Source organism: Pezoporus occidentalis, unplaced genomic scaffold (genome assembly GCF_034315485.1).
Source record: "Pezoporus occidentalis ecotype Australia unplaced genomic scaffold, CSIRO_AGI_Poc_V1 ctg152, whole genome shotgun sequence".
Taxonomy (NCBI): Eukaryota; Metazoa; Chordata; class Aves; order Psittaciformes; family Psittacidae; genus Pezoporus; species Pezoporus occidentalis.
In genome coordinates, this window is record NW_026913339.1 from 1675412 (window position 1) to 1695618 (window position 20207).

The 20207-nt window shown below is 40.5% G+C and overlaps 1 protein-coding gene across 10 annotated transcripts in view; it reads right to left on the reverse strand.

Annotated features, from left to right (window-relative positions):
- Nucleotides 1-20207, reverse strand: part of LOC134159889 (ankyrin repeat and sterile alpha motif domain-containing protein 1B-like) — a 90756-nt gene that overhangs the window by 44808 nt on the left and 25741 nt on the right. For all 10 annotated transcript variants that reach the window (XM_062611360.1, XM_062611359.1, XM_062611361.1 and 7 more), the window contains exons 2-3: nucleotides 6717-6824; nucleotides 1390-1569 (exon numbers count right to left, since the gene is read on the reverse strand). In XM_062611360.1, coding sequence (XP_062467344.1) covers nucleotides 1390-1473 — 84 coding nt within the window. In that variant the 5' untranslated portion in view covers nucleotides 1474-1569; nucleotides 6717-6824. The remainder of the gene's footprint in view (nucleotides 1-1389; nucleotides 1570-6716; nucleotides 6825-20207) is intronic.

Consider the following 20207-nt stretch of genomic DNA (forward strand, 5'->3'; position numbering starts at 1 on the left):
CAGCCATAAGGAAGTGTGTATTTCATGCTCAAACACCTAAATTTCATGACCTTCAAAGAAATCTTTTCATGCTAAGAACTGGGCTTTTCCCTGCTGGACTTTTGTGTTCTTGCCACAAAAGCCTAGCAGACTTCAGTTTGAAAACAAGATCATTCACTAGGCAACTTTCCCCTTAATTTTGTACAATAAAATTATTCAGCAGAAAATTAGGAGATTAAGGAAAGGCATGGAAATAACCCCACCCAACCAAATGCAATTTCACCTCCCCAGAAATATCCTCTGAACAAATGGAATTCAATTTGTTTCTGTGTTCCCAGGTAACAGCGGCACCTTGTTTTGCTTGTTTATTTAATTACTTTTTCTTGTTCATGCAATTAGCTAACAGACTGCAGCCTTTTGTTCATTGTAACACAGTTATTTGCATAGTGTTCTCCATTTTGAGGCTGAATTTTTGATAGAGGCTCTATTTTGGGCTGTGGCAGGCAGAGAACCATTGGGAAGCCTCACAGGGCAGCATGTAGCAACCTGCTCCTTCGTGGAGTGAGTCGCTCCAGGAACCGCACTGGCTGCCCATCTGCTTCTCACAGCAAATCAAAGCCTTATTTCCAACACACACTGCAAAGCACAGCTTGGCTTAAGACCTGTCTGTATTTCATCATACGCAGCACCAAAAAACAGCTGAGTTCATCCTTAAGCATTTTCAGCAACAGGCTGTCCAAGCTTAACTTTACTGCCATTTATAACTGTTCAAGACATCATGCTTGCCAGTGTATGCTTGACTTGAAATTAACAGTACTCTTTTTCTGTTGGGGTGAAAAAAAATTGGAGATGAAGGCTTTCTTTTATGAACAGCTTGATTTAGCATCCAGTTGAGTCTAGTGCTGTTGCGATGCTGAACTAAATTGTTGCATTGTTAAATCTTTTTTTAAACACTCAAGATATATCCCCAGATCACAAAGTTTAGCAGAATGCTGACCCTCTCCATTAATAAATGCAGCAATTACTGTCCTCCAAGTCCTCCAAGTTTCTGGCAGTGAACTGATGTCAGCTTGTTTTTATCTAGGTTGCTCAGAAATTGAGGAATCTGCACCTTCTTACAGAAACGAGAGGCAGAGTCAGTGCTGGTGGGAGTCTGCATACTCTGGTACACTGAAGGCACCTTCATCTCAGCCTCCATCTAAACACCCCCAAAACTCTGCCTCTCAGGAGAAACCACACACCAACTTACACTATTTGAACTATGGAGAACTGGAACAGACAGCTTGGAAAAATTGTTAATCTTTGTAGTTTACAGTTCACCCTTCACATATGACCCACAGCTAGGGTTAGGTTTAGCTGTAAGCAATTGCAGCAAGGCGCAGCCTCTTAATGGCATCGTTTTAATCCTACCTGTGCCATCTGCCTCTCCAGCTTTGACCGGGGAATATCATCAAAATAGTTTTCATTTCTTCTTCTCCTTGCATCACCCTGCATGATAATGTGGGGAACGTCCAGGGAGCCACCAGTAGTGAACGTGCTTTGGCTAAGTGATGGAGACAACTGAGGAGGAGTGTGGTTACCACTGGGTTCCTGGGCAGAGAGGAGAAAAATGCAGTGTAACAGCATACTGGTGACTTCAAACCACACATTTAAAAGTATATTTATTTGAATGATTCTTACTAAAAAAATTAAGGAGCAATATCTGAAATAGAGGTTACCATGGATGGACTTCTGAGTTTTCCTACCTAATGTGCAGAGCCCATGTGGAAGGAAAAATAATTCACGATTTACATCAACTAGTGGCAAATTTCCTCTCTAAAGCCTCCCTGTGTAATATATTCTCCCTTCTAGGCCTGCTAGATAGATAAAACAGTGAGTTACTTTTTGTCAAGGCCCAAATAAAGCCTTGATTTAGCACTAGCTATTTGTAAGATGAAATACATTCTCACCACTTTTGAGCAGCCACTCTGAGCGGTGAAAGTGATTTGAAAGTGATTTGAACTCTAGCAACATCTCTGGCTGGAAAAAAAGCAATGCATGAATGTTTACAAAATAGAGACACTTCGTTTGCCATTTTTATAGGTCTCGCAGAACACTCATTTAACTTGAAGTACTGGGTATCAGAAACAAGCTAAATAACGATTCCTAGAATGCATGAAAGCTGCAGAGTACAAATATTTTACAAGGCTTTTCTTGTAATCTGTGCTGAACTGTGACCTTCTATCAGGCAGTGTGCAAATACCGCAGTGAAATGATACATGAATTCTACATAATAAACAGCTAAACATGTCCTCCTGATCATACTTGTTATGAGGATCTGCCACCACTCCGCTCACATCCAGCCACAGTATGTATGTTTGGCAACACTTATTCTCGTGCACATCACATCAGTTGTTCAAACACCAATTACAAACATCGGTGCCCGGCTCCACTGTCTTGGAGACTGCAATCAGCAGGAGCAGAGCTATGGTGAACTGGCCAGCCAGTCTACATGCATGCCACCCCAGTGCAGACTGTAAAACACTGTCATTGCAACTGCACAGGAAATCAGTTTTCTCTCATAGAATCACTGAATGATTAAGGCTGGAAAGGACCTTAAGATCATCTAGTTCCAATCCCACTGGGCTCAATTTATCTGACACTAGATTTCTCTGATAGTAAGTTCTTTGGAGGCAGAATGCACCCAGAAGTGTGTTTGCAAAGTGCAGAACTTGTATAAATTACCTACTGCTGTAATACTGTATTTCAACACTGAACAACAAGAAAGGACCTGAACTAGAGTACGAAAAGACCTGCTCCAGTGTGGACGGAGGGTATAAAGACCTGCCTTTAAAGAAAGAATTAAAGTGGATATTTCATGCATTATTACCTTGGAGCAAACCTAATTGTGAAAAGCATCAAGGTACTTTATTCCATGCTGTTAAGAAACAAGATCTGGTGTAAGAAACCAGAGAGCTGTGATGTCTTTCAAATGGAAAGGGAAGTTGCAGTTCGCTGCATGTGTTCAAGTGATAGTAACATCTGATGTTAATATTTGAAGTGTAGGAGTCTATGTGACATTATTCCTTACAATCACAGTAATGCATCTGAATTTATCATTTGGTTAACTAAAATCAGGGATGTATAGTCACTTAGCAACTTTCAATTAACTGTTGTGGGTGGTTTTTGTTGTGTTGGGGTTTTTGTTGTGGTTTTTGGTTTTGTTTTTTTTTTTTTGTGGTTGTTGTTTTGTTTTTTTTTTAATTTCTAAATTCTCTAGCTTTTGTATAATCTGAGACAAGCACTTGACACTTCCCAGGGCAAAAAAAGGAGTGTTTTCCTCTTAGGAATAGTCTTTTTCCCTCCTTCACAAAAATCCACCTACATTTGGCCCAGTTAAAAGCTTCAGAAAAGCTGTCATCTGCACATGCTCAGCAGGTTTGGTGAGGCACAACATCTAAAACCTACCCTCCACGGGCCTGACTAGATGGTGCAGATGCTTCTGCCCTGAAAATAACCTGAGTACAGAGGCTCCAAATGAGATCTTTTATAATGACTGTTATCTACTGCTCCAACCAGGTAGGTAACCTCTCTCCGCTCTGAATCATGATTCACCCACTTTGAGTAGACTGATAGAGTCACCAATGCATCAAAGTTACAAATGACCGTGAAATGAATGGACATACAGGTTCCAGCTCTCATCGAGCTTTTCATATTTTATCAAACTGCATGTAAAGAGGAAATTCACTCAGAGATCTATATTGGAAGATTGCTGGCAAGGCAATACAGATAAGAATTACAGAGTCAAGAAATAAAAGAATTACAGTGCCTCTGCATTATGGAACAGTATGTAATTTTATGATTTTATGCTATTTTCTCAAAGTCGTCCTTCACAGCACAGATGGATCCTCAACTGTGCAGCATGTTGTCATATAGTCAGCACTGTGTTATCATTAGTTATTGTGTAGTCAGTATTTTATTCTCACCTCATTTCATGGCCCCAAGCCCCTTCCCTAAACTCTATTCAAACCCTGCTCTGAAGATAGGATGACTAATATCGTCATTTTCGTGATACTCATAGTGCTTTACAAATGTCAATCAATTTATTTTCACCACACCCTCTGACTTCTGGCATTTCTAATTACCACTTTTGTGTGGGGGACCCAAGACACACAGCCAAAGGTTAAAAAATGTAAGTCACTTTGGATGCCCGATTACAATATTTATTGCCTGTTTTTCCAAGTGCTTTTATTCAAAACTTTGCTTCTATTGACCTAATTTGCAGGACTGTGTGCTCAGCACTTGTATAAATCAGACTCTAGACTCCAGTCAAATATGTAGAATGTTGGTAATGTACAGTTAGTGACTGTTTATGAGGCAATTACCTAAATAAGTTACTAAGTGTTATCCAGAGGCTTTGTAGCAAAAGCAGGTGTAAATCTGTATTTTCACAGGTACAGCTATTCCTTTAATCATGAGTCTCTCTCCCATTCTTCCCTCATTCCACTTCCTCACTCCATGCCCACTTTCTCATCTCCTTAACAAATCAGCAGACCAGGAATGGATGCCTGTGCAGGTGCTATCATGGCCTCAGTACCGTCCTACTGTTAGTCACCAGATAATCATATCATGTTTCCATCCTGTCGCAAATGCACAGGCACATGCTCTGCAGGATGCCTGACCATATATTTAACTATTAAAACCTGCTTCATTTTCACCTCTCAATCCTGCTAGTCATGTAAAGCTGGAACTACATAGGTCAGAACTGGAGGGGAGCTTAAGAAATCCTTCCCCAGGCTGCAAGATTGTACAGGTAACCCAAGACCCAGCATTTTCTAACTTTGAGTATATGACTTTGAAATAAAAATAACTTTTCTTTTGTATACAGTTATTGTGGGAATAACATATTTTGTGGATATTTATAATCTTTGTTGCTTTTCCTCAATATTTGATAATTTTTTCCTCTAAAATATTTTAAAGAGTCAAAAAAGATGAAGTGCCACCCATGCTTTAGGTTGATCTTGAGACCTTAAAAGCAGACATTTTAAACAACAAATGATCTTCTTCTACTGCTCTAGTGAAAGTTGTCTCTGCCCGTGGCAGGGGAACTGGACCTAGATGATCTTTAAAATCTCTTTCAATCCGAACCATTCTATGATTTATTATAAATCAATCTTCTATTTGAAGCATTAGATAGTTTATTTAAACCAATTTTCAAGCTAAAAATTATTGCAAACTACAGATTAAATACTATCGCTTTGTTTTGTGTGAAATGGCAAAGTAGCAGTTGATGGGAAAGAAAACCTTAATCCAAATCCATGTCCTCCTCTTTAGGATTCTCTGTAAAGACTCCAATACCATGAGGTGATGAATGACATTTAGCGCTTGCCCGCATCAGTAGCCCTAGCAGCGGAGCAGCAGAATACCTTTTATCTTTTTGACTACAGATGGAGGAAATTCGTTTTCCTTTTCACTATTAACTGATAATATACAGTGCCAACCAATAATAGCATGAGCTGTGGAAACTTTCCCACCTGCTGAAGAGGAACTAATTCCCCAGTCCAAAGCACTGAAAGTACTGAGCAAAAATGTGTATTTCCAAATGACTCCTCTTTCCTGGGAGTGTTTTAACACCTGCCATGCATCAGGAATTATTCACATAACACATAAAATACAAGGAAAACATCCACATTTGTGCAAAGTGCCTGAGAGCAGAATGCTACAGTTTTGCGAGACCTTTTTCAAAATGGCATTAGGAATAGGCTGAATTTGGGGCAGGGGATTAAAACATCTTTATGTGAAATCTCAGAATACGCAGTGAAAACAATCTGGTCACAGAAATTAGAAGCGTATGTAAAAATAAGCCCTCATTCTGTCTTTCTCTATTTCTCTTTATACCAGGAAATATTACTTGGGAGCACGGACACTCTGACATTTTGAAATTTAGTCCCAAATGAGATTCCAGTCAGAAATGCCAGCCCCATGAAAATAATCAGATCCAATCAAATGCAAAAGGTTTGACCTAAATTATCAAAATAAAAACTGATGATATGAACTCCCTTGGCGAGAACAAAGGTTCATCAGAACACAACTCAGTAAGGGTAACAGACAGTAAAGAGACAAAGGCACTGGATAGGAGAAACCCAGTGTTTGTGGTGTAACAAGAGAAGGTTAAATCTGGTCAAGTGTGGAAAAATCACAGGGATATTGCAACGTTTCTAAAAGAGGGAATACAAATGAAAATTAAAAACAACATGAAACTCCATACACAGAAACATCTTAATGACATTTGTATCTCAGCAACTTCAAGAAGCTCTCCTTAAAGAAAGCATGAACTGTATGTCTGAAAAGTAAGTGTAAGCGTTTGGAAACATGAAAAGAAAATGGTAACTCTCCTCCTGCAATATTGATCAGGTGGGCTGGGATGCCTGGGGACAAATGTAGATGTGCAGCTTGCACACACCTAGTCCTGAGCTAATTTCTTAAGCAGAAAAGGTAAGTGGGGACTTCTAAGACACTACTTATTTCATCCTAAGGTAGACATCTGAAACAGGTCAGGTGAATCACACTGTACAAATGACAATTTATCTCCGTTGGCTATATGCAGCGACTGAATAGGTCAGCCTAAGGTGTCTACATTGTAAGCTTCAGAGATGAAGTAAGCTGAAGCCCACCCAAAGTAGCTGTTGTTTTCACGTGACTTGTGAAATGCTTGCTGACTTTTTGAGAAATGCAAACAAATTTTCCAGGGGACTCACCCTGAGGGTTATTGACCGAGGTGGTTTCTGAGGAGGATCTTCGTGAAGCCTGTCTCCCAAAGATGCCAGAACACGCTTCCGGTGGCCAATCAAGCTAATTTTTAAGACCTGAAATAATAACAAAAAATACCTTGTTAAAAAGAACACATTGCAATCATTAAATGAAGACCTATTCAGAGTGAAGCCATTTTCTTCTTAACCTTTTTAACTAGTCCACTACACAGGCTAAGCAGACAGAGAGCAGGGCAAGGCAGTCAGCTGAGAAAACGAGAGGCAAAATCAGAGGAAAAACCCTGCAGAATGAAGGAAGAAACCAAAGCAGGTATAGATGAGGAAAACTGGAAAAAAAAAAATAATCAAAAATTAATAAAGAGGAAAGGAAAATGAAACAGGAAGAGAAGGTAGCAGAGATGGAGCAAAAACAAGGGAGAGGGAGAAAGAGACTGGAGAAGGAAATGCAGAGGTGCAGGCAAACAGTGAATGATGAGGATTAAGAGGATTCACAGGATAGATGAGAAAGGGAGTGAGTAATAGCCAGCAAATGCTTAGAGAAGGCAAGAAGGGAGAAAAGGAAACTCACAGTGAATAAATGTTAGCACTTTTAATTCAATTCACCATGCCTTTCACAGGTAATCTCTGAATGACACATACAGTTTGAATTATCATGTAGAATCATCCTTGCATAAGAAACACAGGATGTACAAACTTCGTCCTGGAGGTGTATTACTTCTATCAGATGCAAGGAAAAAAATCTCTGTTGCACGCAAATGTGACTGTCAGTGGACAGATTCAAATACACTGTGCTTGTCCAGACTCCAAGAATACCAAAAAAAGGTGTACTGAATTTACTGCAACCACTCCCCACTTGTATCTCTCTGTGTCCCTGCCACATACAAAACCACAACTGCTCTCAGGAAAAGAGAGAGGGCAGAAGCAGCAAGTTGTAAAATCAAACATTAATGGAAAAAAAAAAATCATATTTTGTTGCTATTGTTTCATGGTTACAATGCCCTAATTGTAGAAGCAAACCTCTGCTCTACAGAATCATGTCCTCATGTAACTCTTCCAGACTGTATATATGGTTTCATACACCAGAGCTGCCTCCATTCCCACTCAGAAGACAGTACTTCCCACTATATTTAGGACCACCATGTGTCAACACCCTTCAGTAGAGAGGAATTTCTCACTCAACCTAGAAAAAGTAATATTCCCCAAAAAGCCCTGAAAATGCTCTTTAAGTGAACAATTATCTCAGTTTAAGCAGTACCACTAAGAGCTACCACTCATGAGAATAAACAGAACCTAAACCCCAACAACTCCTCTATGACATCTCTTAGATCCACTATCTCAGGATACAGTGGAGCAACATGCTGTCATTATTATGGTGGGTGAACTCCTGCCCATCCACAGGCATGTGAATTGGTCCACACTTCCTCTGTTGGATGCTTCTGTATTGTCTGATATTGTTGAACATAAAGAACATCTTGTCTGCCTGCATATATTAAGTAATGGGCTACGACATGGAAGAGACTGAGGCCTTCCTTGGAGAGGCAGCTTACTGGGCTGTTGCAGACCCAAGCCGCAGAGTCCCACAAGCCTGCTGTGTGCTTCCTTATTAGTCTAAATCTGGAGAAGCACAAGTGAAGCTGAGACAGCACAGCACACACAAAAATGCCAGAGGCATGCAGGAGACAGTTATGTGTTTAGTTTACATTGAATGTTAAACAGAAGGGTGCACAGTTTGTCTCTGTATTTAACTATATGAAACACAGGAATGAACTACAGCCGCTTTAAGCGTTACTCAGGTAATTCACTTCAATGAACTTGCTTATTTCTCTGTCCTTCCCAATCATCAAGAACATTTATCCAGAGATTTTTAAGTCAAGCTATAGTTCTCACGTTGTTTCAAGCTCCTTGATGCTCTGACTGCCTTATTAGCTGTATCAAACCACACAAAGCAATTCTCTTTGACTTAACAGCTGTTGAACAGGAGAGAAAAGGACAGAAGTATTGAGGGACTTGGCACATAGGAGGTCAGCAGATGGGTCTAAACGGCTATTTTATTTCAAAAACTGTGCTCAATTTGAAAGCAATACAGATCTTTAAACACCATAAGCACTGCTAAGCTTATTTGACATTTAGTCTTCCCGTTAAAATAGTGGTCACCCTAAATCAGAAGTGGTAGGGATTTAAAGATGCAACCTACAGAAACATATGGTCCTCAGCCAAAAGGCAGCTGTAGCCCAGTCCCATCTGCACCACATATTCTTGTTAACTGAGGACGGCTGTATTCTTCTGGAAATGGACCCCATAGTAATTTTCTTACTTAGAAAACCTGTTTCACAACTTAGAAATATAAAATACTGTTTTCTGAAACACTTCTATATTTTAGTTATCAGAGTTTAACAAACACCCTGAAACTCTGAAAACTTGTTCCGTGATGGATTACCCTTGACAGTATTTATGAAAAATGTCAAATATCACAAATATAGGTCAACAGAGTGCAATGGTAAAGTTGCCTAAAGCAGTATCTTAGAAATATCATAATGCTGTGTATCAGGTAACTATTAGAAGTCTTGCACTTCTTTAGCCCACAGGTTACATCCCCAGGAATATTTTCTACATACCTGATAACAGTGAACACAACACTGAACTATACCGACAGCCAATACAGTGCACTTGTGCTTCATAGTGAAGCATTTTGTCAAATGGGTTGTAGCCTACTCAATATATGACAGTGAAATGAGCTTTGCAGTGTTGCTGCAGGAATCAGCTACATGTCAAGAAACTATTCAGTGTAGCCTAAGGCCCTCCACAACCTGTGATTCTGTTACTGGGACAAAAAAAAAAAAAAAGGCATTTACATGACATGCCACTTTCCACACCAACAGTAGGATACCTGAGACAAAAATAATACAACTCCATCACATATATTCACTTACATTTGGTTCTGTAATAAATTAAAGCAGAATAGGGCAAGTCATTTGTCCAAAGAAATTACACATGTTCACAAACCTAATAATATTTTTACATTCATATTCTCCAGTTATTAGCATACAAAATGAAATTCCACTAGGAAATGTAAGGAATCCACAAATGTAACCAATTTTACACTTTGCATTTAGGTTTCTTAGTTGACAGATATTCTAAAAAACAAACACATGTAGTCCAGTAAGTCTCTGATGACCGTGTATGTGCAGATGCTGGAATTAAAAAGTTATTCCATCTAAAACTAAGCATTATTTCTGCAACATTCTTCTGCCTGATCTTTTCTTGTGATTGAACAATATGACCCAATACCGTATTTTTATAATTTTTCCACTCCCTCCCCTCCTTCCCCGTTTAAAATCAGTATTCTAAAGATTACTGAAATTCAAGGTATAAATTTTCTTTCTTTTGTGATAACCTGAAAAGTTAACTGTATGGGCTAACGGAAGAACTGTAACAGTGCAAGTGGTCTGGACTAAACGTGTAGCAGCCATCAGACACTGGGAATTAGCCACAAACTAGAGAGTGATCAAAATAGTACTAATGATTCTCTGGTAGCAGCATCAGACAATTCAGAATTTAAGAAGGAAAAAATAGCAAATACATGCCAACAAGGTGTGATCTTCCTATTTCTGCAAGCAAAGAGCTCAAAAGGCTAGCTAAATTCAATTTTATTAACCATCTTACTGCTGGTCATATAGGAATAAATTCCAGGCTATCTGGAACTGTGCGTGAAGGATATACTGATTAGTCTTTTGCTGCCACAATGACACCCCATAGGGCTTTATCCTAAAGCACAGCACTGCCCAGAATACACAGGAAGTGAGCCCATACCAACCACTGCACCTCACCTGATCATCAGAGTTGGTGTCAGTGAAAATTTGAAAAATGATTAATACACTTGTTATACAAATTCCCAGCATGGACAACTGTTCAAAATGTTTACAAATACTATCCACAGAACTGCTGTCAGTGAATAACAATTAAAAAAAAAAAACTAACCAAGCAAAAAAAGGCAAAAAAAAACCCTATGCCCCACATACTGACCAAGATTACATACTGTAATAATTGGGATATTTTGAAATATAAATATGCCTGAGTCAGCTGTGATATTGAATGCCCAGTGGCTTACCAGACACAGCCAAATCCAGTCCAAACCATATTAAACATCTGTTGAATTTTTCACATACGGATGCTTTATGCTCTTTTTCATCCTGACTGCAGCTACTGATTCCTTCCAACCCTAAATTATCACAAACCGTTGCCATTTTTATCAGGCCAGGGATTTTCCTATAGAGCCCTGACTTCGCAGCAAAGCACAGGCACAGGAAAACAGAGAGGCGCCAAAGGACCCTGCAGGTCAGAGACTTGCTCCAACTGTGCTAGATGCAAGACTTTCCTGGTTTCCTCAACTGCAGTGGAACCAATTGTTTCTTATGCCTACAAAGAGTCTTGCAAGAGACTTACAATTTCATATCATAATGATATGAAATATGCACCATTATTGCCCTGAATTAATTACCCAACTGGAAACAGATGTCTGTTGTCTTGATGACAGCATTTCACAAAGACAGATGGCTGCCTAGTAAGCCCCATTTCTATATATTATCATGAGGAACTGATGTTTGTTTGGTGTGTTCCCCCACACCAGATATATAATTTAGTTCCAGATCTCCAGTTTAATGGTATCAAGAAGTCAAAGGCAAGAGTATTCTCCAAGTAAGAGTAATTTTTAATCCCAGGTTGTTACACTCTGAGCTGCACTGCTGCACATTACATGCTGTCACAGCAGTGGTGTTAAAATGCTGCTCAGCCATTACCACCCCAGGTCAGATTCAGGTGAGTTAGAATTCATTATTTTTTGCAGAAGTTCTTATTTTTATCATGTTTTGTTTTCCAAAACAAAAAAAAGAAACTGTTTTCCAATTTCTCATTAGTTTAAGAATTGGCTGACTGAAAATATCAGGTGCTAGTACTTTTAGCTCCACTAAAGAGGAAAAAAAATGTAATGGCAATTTTGTGCTTGTAATTGATAACCCTCAATATTTCAGCGGAGAAACATTAATTTTTCACTAAGAAAAATGAGGAAAACACAATGAAATAAGACCTGGCCACGTTACCTGCTGAGGCTACATGCTGAACTGCTATTTAAAAACAAATTTTTAATGAAAAAAGAAGTTAAATCCATGGCCTTTAAAAAATAAATTGAAAAAATAAATCACAGTTTAATGATTTTGCAAGTCTCAGATGTAATGACAAATATTACATATGTGCATTTTTATTACGCAATGCTCAATACCCCATAAATCAGAAATCCTAAAAGTCTGTTTGTCCTGGGTTCAGCAGTAGCAGTCATTTTCTTCCTTCTTGGTAGCTGGTGCAGTGCTGTGTTTTGACTTTCAGCTCGGGAACAGAGCTGATAACAAGGATGTTTTGGTTTGGCCAAGGACTTTGTGAGCCTCATGATCTGCCAGGGAGGAGGGGGAGCCAGGAGGAAGCAGAGACAGGACACCTGACCCAAACTGACCAAAGAGGTATTCCATACCACAGCACGTCATGCCCAGGATGTAACTGGGAGTTAGCCGGAAGGGCTGGGAGACTGCAGGGTTGGAGGAGGTATCAGTCAGAGCTTGGTCTTGCTGGGGGGGCCGAGTTATCGGTTGGCTGGTGCTGAGGTGTTGTATTCTCTTCCCTTGTTATTTCCTTTATCACTGTTATCATTGGTGGTAGCAGTAGTGATCTGTGTTATACCTTAGTTACTAAACTGTTCTTATCTCAACCCGTGGGAGTTGCATTCTTTTCGATTCTCCTCTCCGTCCCTCCGGGAGTAGGGGGAAAGCAAGAAGGGCGGAAGTGAGTGAACAAGCTGGCTGGCTGGGTTTGGATCACCCCAGTGCTTTTTGGCACCCAGTGTGGGGCACGAAGGGTTGAGATAACAACAGATCTGACCGGATTAATAGTCACTCGTCACAATGCTGATTTGGCTCTCAGAGTTGTTCCTCTTGATCTCAGAGTTTCAGAATGCAGTACATTACTTAGAGCCGGTATTTGCTGTGTTAGTGTTTATCAAGTGTGGGGCCTGGGCTAAGGTTCTTGTCTCACTGTGCCTTATGGCAATCACTTGTAATACGGGCGGGCTCCAGCAGCAAGGCGAGACGGACGTGGCCGTGGACTTGTACCTGGCCGTCCGGCTGCTCTTCACCGTCCGGGCCCTCGTCCTCGCCTCCGTCTTCGTGAGGCCGCGGGGAGCCGAGGGGGGGGCGGCCTCGGCAGCCGGCGGCTGCTGAAGCGGCCCGGGAGAGCGGCCCCGAGGACCAAGCGGCGGCGGGACCTGGGCCGGAGGCCGCGAGGGGACGGCTGCCGGTGGAGGAGGTCGGGGCGGTCGAGGAGCGGAAGGAGGCGGCTGCAGAGCAGCGGGAGAAGGCGGCGGAGGAGCCGAGCCCAGTGACGGCCGAGAGCATTCCCCGGAAGCCGCCCGCCGAGCCCCAGGAGGATGCAGGAGACCACGGAGCATTTCCCAGCAAGGCAGAGGAGGAAGAACTGGACTCAGGAAAAGAGAAGCTGATGGGAGGCCGGCAAGGAGAGCCCCAGTGACAAGGCTACAAGCCCCAGTGACAGCAGCTACACCAGCCCCAGTGACAAGTACAGCAGCTACACCAGCCCCAGTGACAAGTACAGCAGCATCGGGTGAGAGTTCTGAAGGTTTTGAATGGCCTTTGGGTATCCTTGGGACCTGCCTGCTGATTGTGATGGGGATCAGCATGTTGGCACACATACAGACTGTGTTTTACCCACCACCATTTAGTCTGATCTCAAAAGTTAAGCGGAGTCAGGTTTGGGTCTTGTCTGGGGTTAGACGATGATATAGGGGGACCAGGAGATTTTTCCCAAAGCTGGACAGTCATGAGTGGCAGGGTGTGTGGGACAGTATGGGCAAGTATCTAGTCCACTGGGCCCACTGGCCCCACGTTGGGCACCAAAAAGCACTGTGGTGGTTCAAACCCAGCCAGACAGCTTATTCACTCACTTCCCTCCCTTCTTGCCCTCCCCCTACTCCCAGAGGGATGGAGAGGAGAATCAAAAAGAATGCAACTCCCACAGGTTGAGATAAGAACAGTTTAGTAACTAAGGTATAACACAAACCACAACTGCTACCACCAATAATAACAATGATAAAGGAAATAACAAGGGAAGAGAATACATCACCAGCCAACCGATAACTTGCCCCCCCAGCCCGACCAAGCACCGACCGATACCTCCTCCAACCCTGCAGTCCACCAGCCCTTCCAGGTAACTCCCAGTTACCTCCTGGGCATGACGTGCTGTGGTATGGAATACCTCTTTGGTCAGTTTAGGTCAGGTGTCCTGTCTCTGCTTCCTCCTGGCTTCCCCTCCTCCGTGGCAGAGCATGAGGTTCACAAAGTCCTTGGCCAAACCAAAACATCATTTTTTATCAGCTCTGTTCCCAGGCTGAAAGTCAAAACACAGCACTGCACCAGCTACCAAGAAGGAGGAAAATGACTGCTACTGCTGAACCCAGGACACTGTTATACATACAAACTCAAAGATTATTACAATAATGTTTATGTATTCTGAGAGACAAAGCTGAAAACATTACCTATGTGAAAAATACCAAGCACTAAGCAGGTGTGTACATAAAGCGAAAACATTCCTTCTGTTTTCACAGGCAGCAAGTGGAGAAAATATTGGGCACTTTGAAAGGTGGAATATATTTCCAAATTGAGTCCTAGTGGATAGACTTTTTAGACTGTTCCCTCCACTGGTGACATGCATTTCCACGTGCGTGTTGAATTAATAACAGATCTAGTCACTGGTTCAGATCAGGTTTGGAAATGTGTGGTCATAGACACCAGGAATATTATTCCTGGCCAACCTTTGTGAGGTCTTCAATGTTAATCATACAGCACTATGAGAGAGCAGTAGCAGTGGCAATATGTTATCCCACAGCATTTTCCAGGATTACATACACATCAGATGAATTTTAATTAAAGTTTCTGGTACTACAAAACATTTCATAATGAGCTAATCATTTATTTATCTGTTTTTAATACACAATTATCAGCAAACCACATTAATCTGTATACAAGTGTGAAGTACAGCTTGTGTAATAATAGGAGATACCAATCTCCATAGAAAATTTTAACAGCTCTAACATTGATCCTTTTTCTGATCTTGATTAAATTTCATCACGGATTTAATTCTAAGGAAAAGGGAAAAAATAAACAACGTTCAAGGCCTTTTAAAGAGTGGGACATTTGTCTACTAAATAAATAGCTTTTTTTTTTTCTAAAGCCTTCTAATACCATACTATAATGAATGATTTCATATCAGAAGAAGCAAACAGCCATTCATTGCTTGGAGTGAAAATGCAGATTAATGTAGCTCACAGTTATAACCAATGCAGTCATAAAAAGGTAAACTCTGTCATATGAGAATAAGATCAGTTAATTATACAGATATTAATATATTAGGATTCAGAATTATTTCTATATCATGTAATTATATAGTCTGATAAAAAAGGCAGTAAAAATAATGAAAAACCTAGGGAGGCATTAAATATCTCCTTCTAATACTAGAATTTAACGGAGGTCCTTCTATGTGTTGTTTTTTTAAACTGTCAACATCTTTTAGATACATAATGACTGCCGAAAAAATACAGAAAGAAAAGCCAAATACGGGACAGGAGAACCTGGACCAAGGATCAGAACAAATGTTATTAAGAGATGTTAGTCTGAACACATTCAGTTTACTAGTGCATTTGCCAGTTACTAGCTGTATGCACAAAGACCTGATTTTTATTGCACTAAAGTATTTTCAGTTTAGTAAAATTATTTTTCTGTATCGTAAAACATTCACATTGAAAGCATGGGCTCCACCCTTGAATCTCTAGTTCAAGCCAATTCTACACCCAGAAGCTACCTACGGCTTGCATTCAGGCTGTGCTATGGAATGACTGGCACAAGACACCACATACAGCAATCCAAAATACCCTTATCCCCTGAAGTATTAAACATTCCGGAGTTACAAATTCGATCATGTATTACTATTCTACTGCTAGTATTAATATTTATCCTCTGTTTTAAGGGAAGAACTGTAAAAGTATCATAAAGATAAAAATGTGAAAAGTGTTTGCAGCCTTTGCTACAAAAGCTATCACTGGCAATGTAAATACTTTACTAGTATAAACTGATAGCATTATCTAAGGACACAACTCATCCCAATTCACTGACAAAGTACAGGTTAATTGTCCCATAAGTCTTGTGAAAACTGCATGGAAATGCTTCCTTAGAAGAAGATCTGCAGAAGAAAACACCAGGATTTGTTCCAACAGGAGGGGTGCTGGGCTGCACAGCAGGAGCAGCTGCAGCAGAGCAACCTCCCAGGGATCTTGCTCCAGGGATCCCATCCACCTTAAAAAGAGACCTGGGAGGAGGACAGGGAGAAGTTCTCTGTAGGGCCTGTGTAAGGAAGGTCCTCATCTGCTTCCTTACTTGACCACAGAAAAGCTAATACTGACATAAGTAAATGGTCAGAAAGTACGGTGAAGGATGGGGGAAAGAGAAAGGGGTGGAAATCTCATTTTTAGCAGCTGCTTGTGCTTACAGCGCTGCAAACCAAACAGGAAATGCATCCACCAGTGAAACTGCAGCTCCTTTTACAATGGACGCCCAAAAGAAGAGGGCATAAAAAAAATAAATCTGTAAAGAACCCGAACACCAACATTTAAAGAGAAACTACGGTCTTTGGGCCTATGGATTTTAGTAGTCAGCAGTTACTAGTTTTCTAGTTTGTCTGTCAGGTGTCTACCATTTTCTCCCCAAGGACTGGAGCAAATCTGGCAGAGACAGGGTAGCCATTTAATGAAAGATGTTTTTCTTCTCACAACTGTTTCTGTCTTACCAGTAATCAGTGTGGATTCACCCTACTTGCCCTGGTGTCAGTTGGGATAGAGTTAATTTTCTTCTAGTAATTTTCTTCTAGTAATTTTCTTCTAGTAATTTTCTTCTACAAGCTTCTAGTAGCTTGTACAGTGCTGTGTTTTGGCTTTAGTCTGAGAATAATGTTGAGAGCACAGGGACGTTTTAGTTGTTGCTAAATTGAGATTACCCTAAGTCAAGGACTTTTCAGTTTCTCATACTCTGCCAGTGAGGTGCTGCCAAAGAAGCTGGGAGGAAGCAAAGCCAAGACAGCTGACCCAAACTAGCCAAAGGTATATTCCATACCATAGAACATCCTGTCCAGTATATCAGCTGGCGAGATGTTGGCTGGATGCCACCAGTCACTCCTCAGGACAGGCTGGGCCAGTCAGTGGGGAGTGAGCACTGTTTTGTGCATCATTTGTGTTTCTTGGGTTTTATTCCTCTCCTTCTTTTCTCTATTATTATTATTACATTTCACTTTATTTCAGTTATTGAAAATGTTCTTATCTTAACCTATGGGTTTTACCTTTTTCCAACTCTCCTCCCCATCCCACTGGGGGAGGGAACGGAGGGAGTGAGCAACTACCTGTGTGGTACTTAGCTGCCAGCTGGGGCTAAACCATGACACTACTGCAGAGGGGCTACTTAGCCTCAGCCATGCCTTTTTCTTTGACAGCATTTGGCACACTGCATGAAGTAAAACACATTTTGTGATGTGCTAGTATAGGTGCCGTTGACTCTATTCTGGGTACCATGTGTTATGTGCAGTCCACGGATGTCACCTCTATCAAGATTATAATTTCATTACTACAGGAAATAAACACCTACATATATGATGTGATGTAAAGATGTACCACTCTACCTGCTCTGCAGCAACAGCCAGCTGACCAATTCCATTACTTTTCTGTCAGCAAGGACACTCCACAAAAGAATAAACTTTGAATGACTGAGAATCTCAGTATAGCACATGGCATCATATACAACCTTAGCATAAAAATAATAAAAATTTCTCTATCAATTTATTTTCTCAGTTGTCTTATACTATCCTGGCTTGCAATCTTTGCTCATTAAACAACTACGCAATTAAACTCATTAAAACAATTACTACAGGTTCTGGAAAAAAATCACGGCTTGAAATAAATGCCACCAGTCCCTCTCCTCAGGTTTCAGCCCCTCTTCACCCATCATCAATCTCATCCTTTAACAACAACTGGAAGAAGCTACCATGTGTGTAAAAGATACCAATTAATCTCAACTGCAGCTATAGTAATCTACTGTTTCTTTCAGCTAGTCCTATCGATTAGCATAACTAAAATAAATTAAGGGCAATTTTGTCTAACCAACATTTGGTTCAGACTGCAAGGATGTTTGTCAGATTCTGAACCCCAAATCTTGTCCACTTTCCAGCTACTTGGTATGGCTTAAAAAAACCTATTAGTTCCTCCTTATATCCTTGCTTCATTCATACCCTTTATGCTATCACAACAGTAGCAATGCTATTACCTTAAAGCAATGGTGACCATGGCAGAGCAGAATCATACATCATAGGCAGTGCCGGCATCATGCTGTACTTTGACTCTTAATCTGTGAGGAGGAAGCACTGTGGGTGGGAGAGAACAGGCTCTATAAACACAGCAGGATGGCTGGATTAACTCTGCCAGGGGCAGCAAGGGGACAGCAAAAGCATTTCTCAAAATATCTTTTTCTTTCATGCCTTGAGGTAAGAGCAGGAAGGAACACCATCAAAAAGTGGGGTTACAAAAAGATACAAATAAAGTGGCAAAAATACTCGTCTGTCAATAGCTCAAGCAGGCTCTTCCCTTGTGGCTCTGAGCAACACAACAAATTCCAATGTAAAAGATTACTGTCTGCATGATTTGAGAGAAATTGAAACTGCAAGGCCGCTCAGATCATACACATCTTCTTATGCAGATTCCTTCATTAAACATTCAACATTAGTATGGCTTAAGGAAGAAACATTTTTGTACATAACCAAATTAGAACAAAGCGAGTGGGCAAGCTGTACTGAAGAGCTCTCCAAACAGGCAGCTGATTTTGTACTACAGCTGAAAAAAAGACAAACTGAACTTCATGTTAACAGTGAAAAACAGCAAAGCTTTGGTCATCTCAAACTTGTTGCCCTTAAAGCTGCATTATAAATTAAAAAGAATAGAGATGACCGTATCTTTTTGAATTCCACAGTTTGGGCAGATACATTGTTAATGAAGAACTCTGGCAAAACCCACCAATGAATGGGTTATCACGGGAAAGTCTTTCTTGCTATAAATTCTATTTGAATTTTCTCAGTGAGAAGGGCTGCACAGGGCTCCTTGTACAGTGTAGTGTAGTGTGTTTTCTTCACCTCTACTCTTTCTCTCCTTTTCTTCAGCTTTATCAAAAGTTCCTGAAAAAGGGAAGCTCTCTGCAAAGGGAGTATCAAAAAGAAGATAAACATGATCTCCACACTCTGGCTTTGCGTTTCTTATTTTTTTATCTTAGGCCCATTCAACCCATGCAATAAGGTTGAAAGAAAGAAAGGCAGTGCCAAGAAGTTCATTACCCACTTTTCCCATCAGTAGTAGTAACACCGGCAGTCCTTGTTTTTCAGAGTGCTATATGAGGGGGCTAGTCACAAAGACGACGTAGCAGAACCACGAATGCAGCTAACTGCAGGGTAGCAGCCCCACATTGCAAAAAGTCAGAGCTCCCAAATCTTGTCTATAATGATTCCCAAACCACTCAATGTTTCAAGAATCTCCCCAATGTCTAGTCATGACTTTTATAATTCTAAATATTGTTATTTAGCAAATATCTTTAATAAAATTATTTTGATTGGGGTTTTTTTGTTAAGATTCAACCTGAATTTTCTCTTCTCTAGCATTTCTGTCCTCACAGAGTTATGAAAATAATTCACCATTATCTCCTTTCTAACATCTGCTTACATGTTGGCAGAAACTTACGTTTGCCCTCAGTCTTGTTCCCCCTAGAAGAAACATGCCTGTTACACTAGCCATTATTTATAACATATAAGATGAGCAGAAACAATTCCTCCTTCTCCTAAAAACTAATATAAACATGTAAACTTTTGCTTAATAAAAAACACAAACAAAAAATAAAACCAAAGAACAGTTTTCTTTTCTTTTGCAAGTTATTGACCTTAATATACATGCAATTTTGCAAAATTCTTCTACCAAGAATAACTCTTGCTCTTAAATTCATTTTACCTGATCATAAAGAATCCAACATATAAACCCATTATCCCAGTTGAAACACAAAGGAAACCACTCCCTGGGACAGAAATCTACAAGCTTTTATAAATACTCCTCTTGTTAGTATGCACAACATTCATATATCATTGCCCTTTTTTTGTGCTATGCTGTTGATTGATGTTCAGTCTAATACGCAGTAGCTCTACTACTCCTGCTCAGATTATTCCCCCAGTACTGCTGTCCAGTAGGATAGTCAGAATTTGTTATATTCTCTCATGTGATCTGTACTTCCAAAATAAATCTTTCACATTTCTTCAGTTAAATCTTATATAACTGATACTGCCTGTTTATGT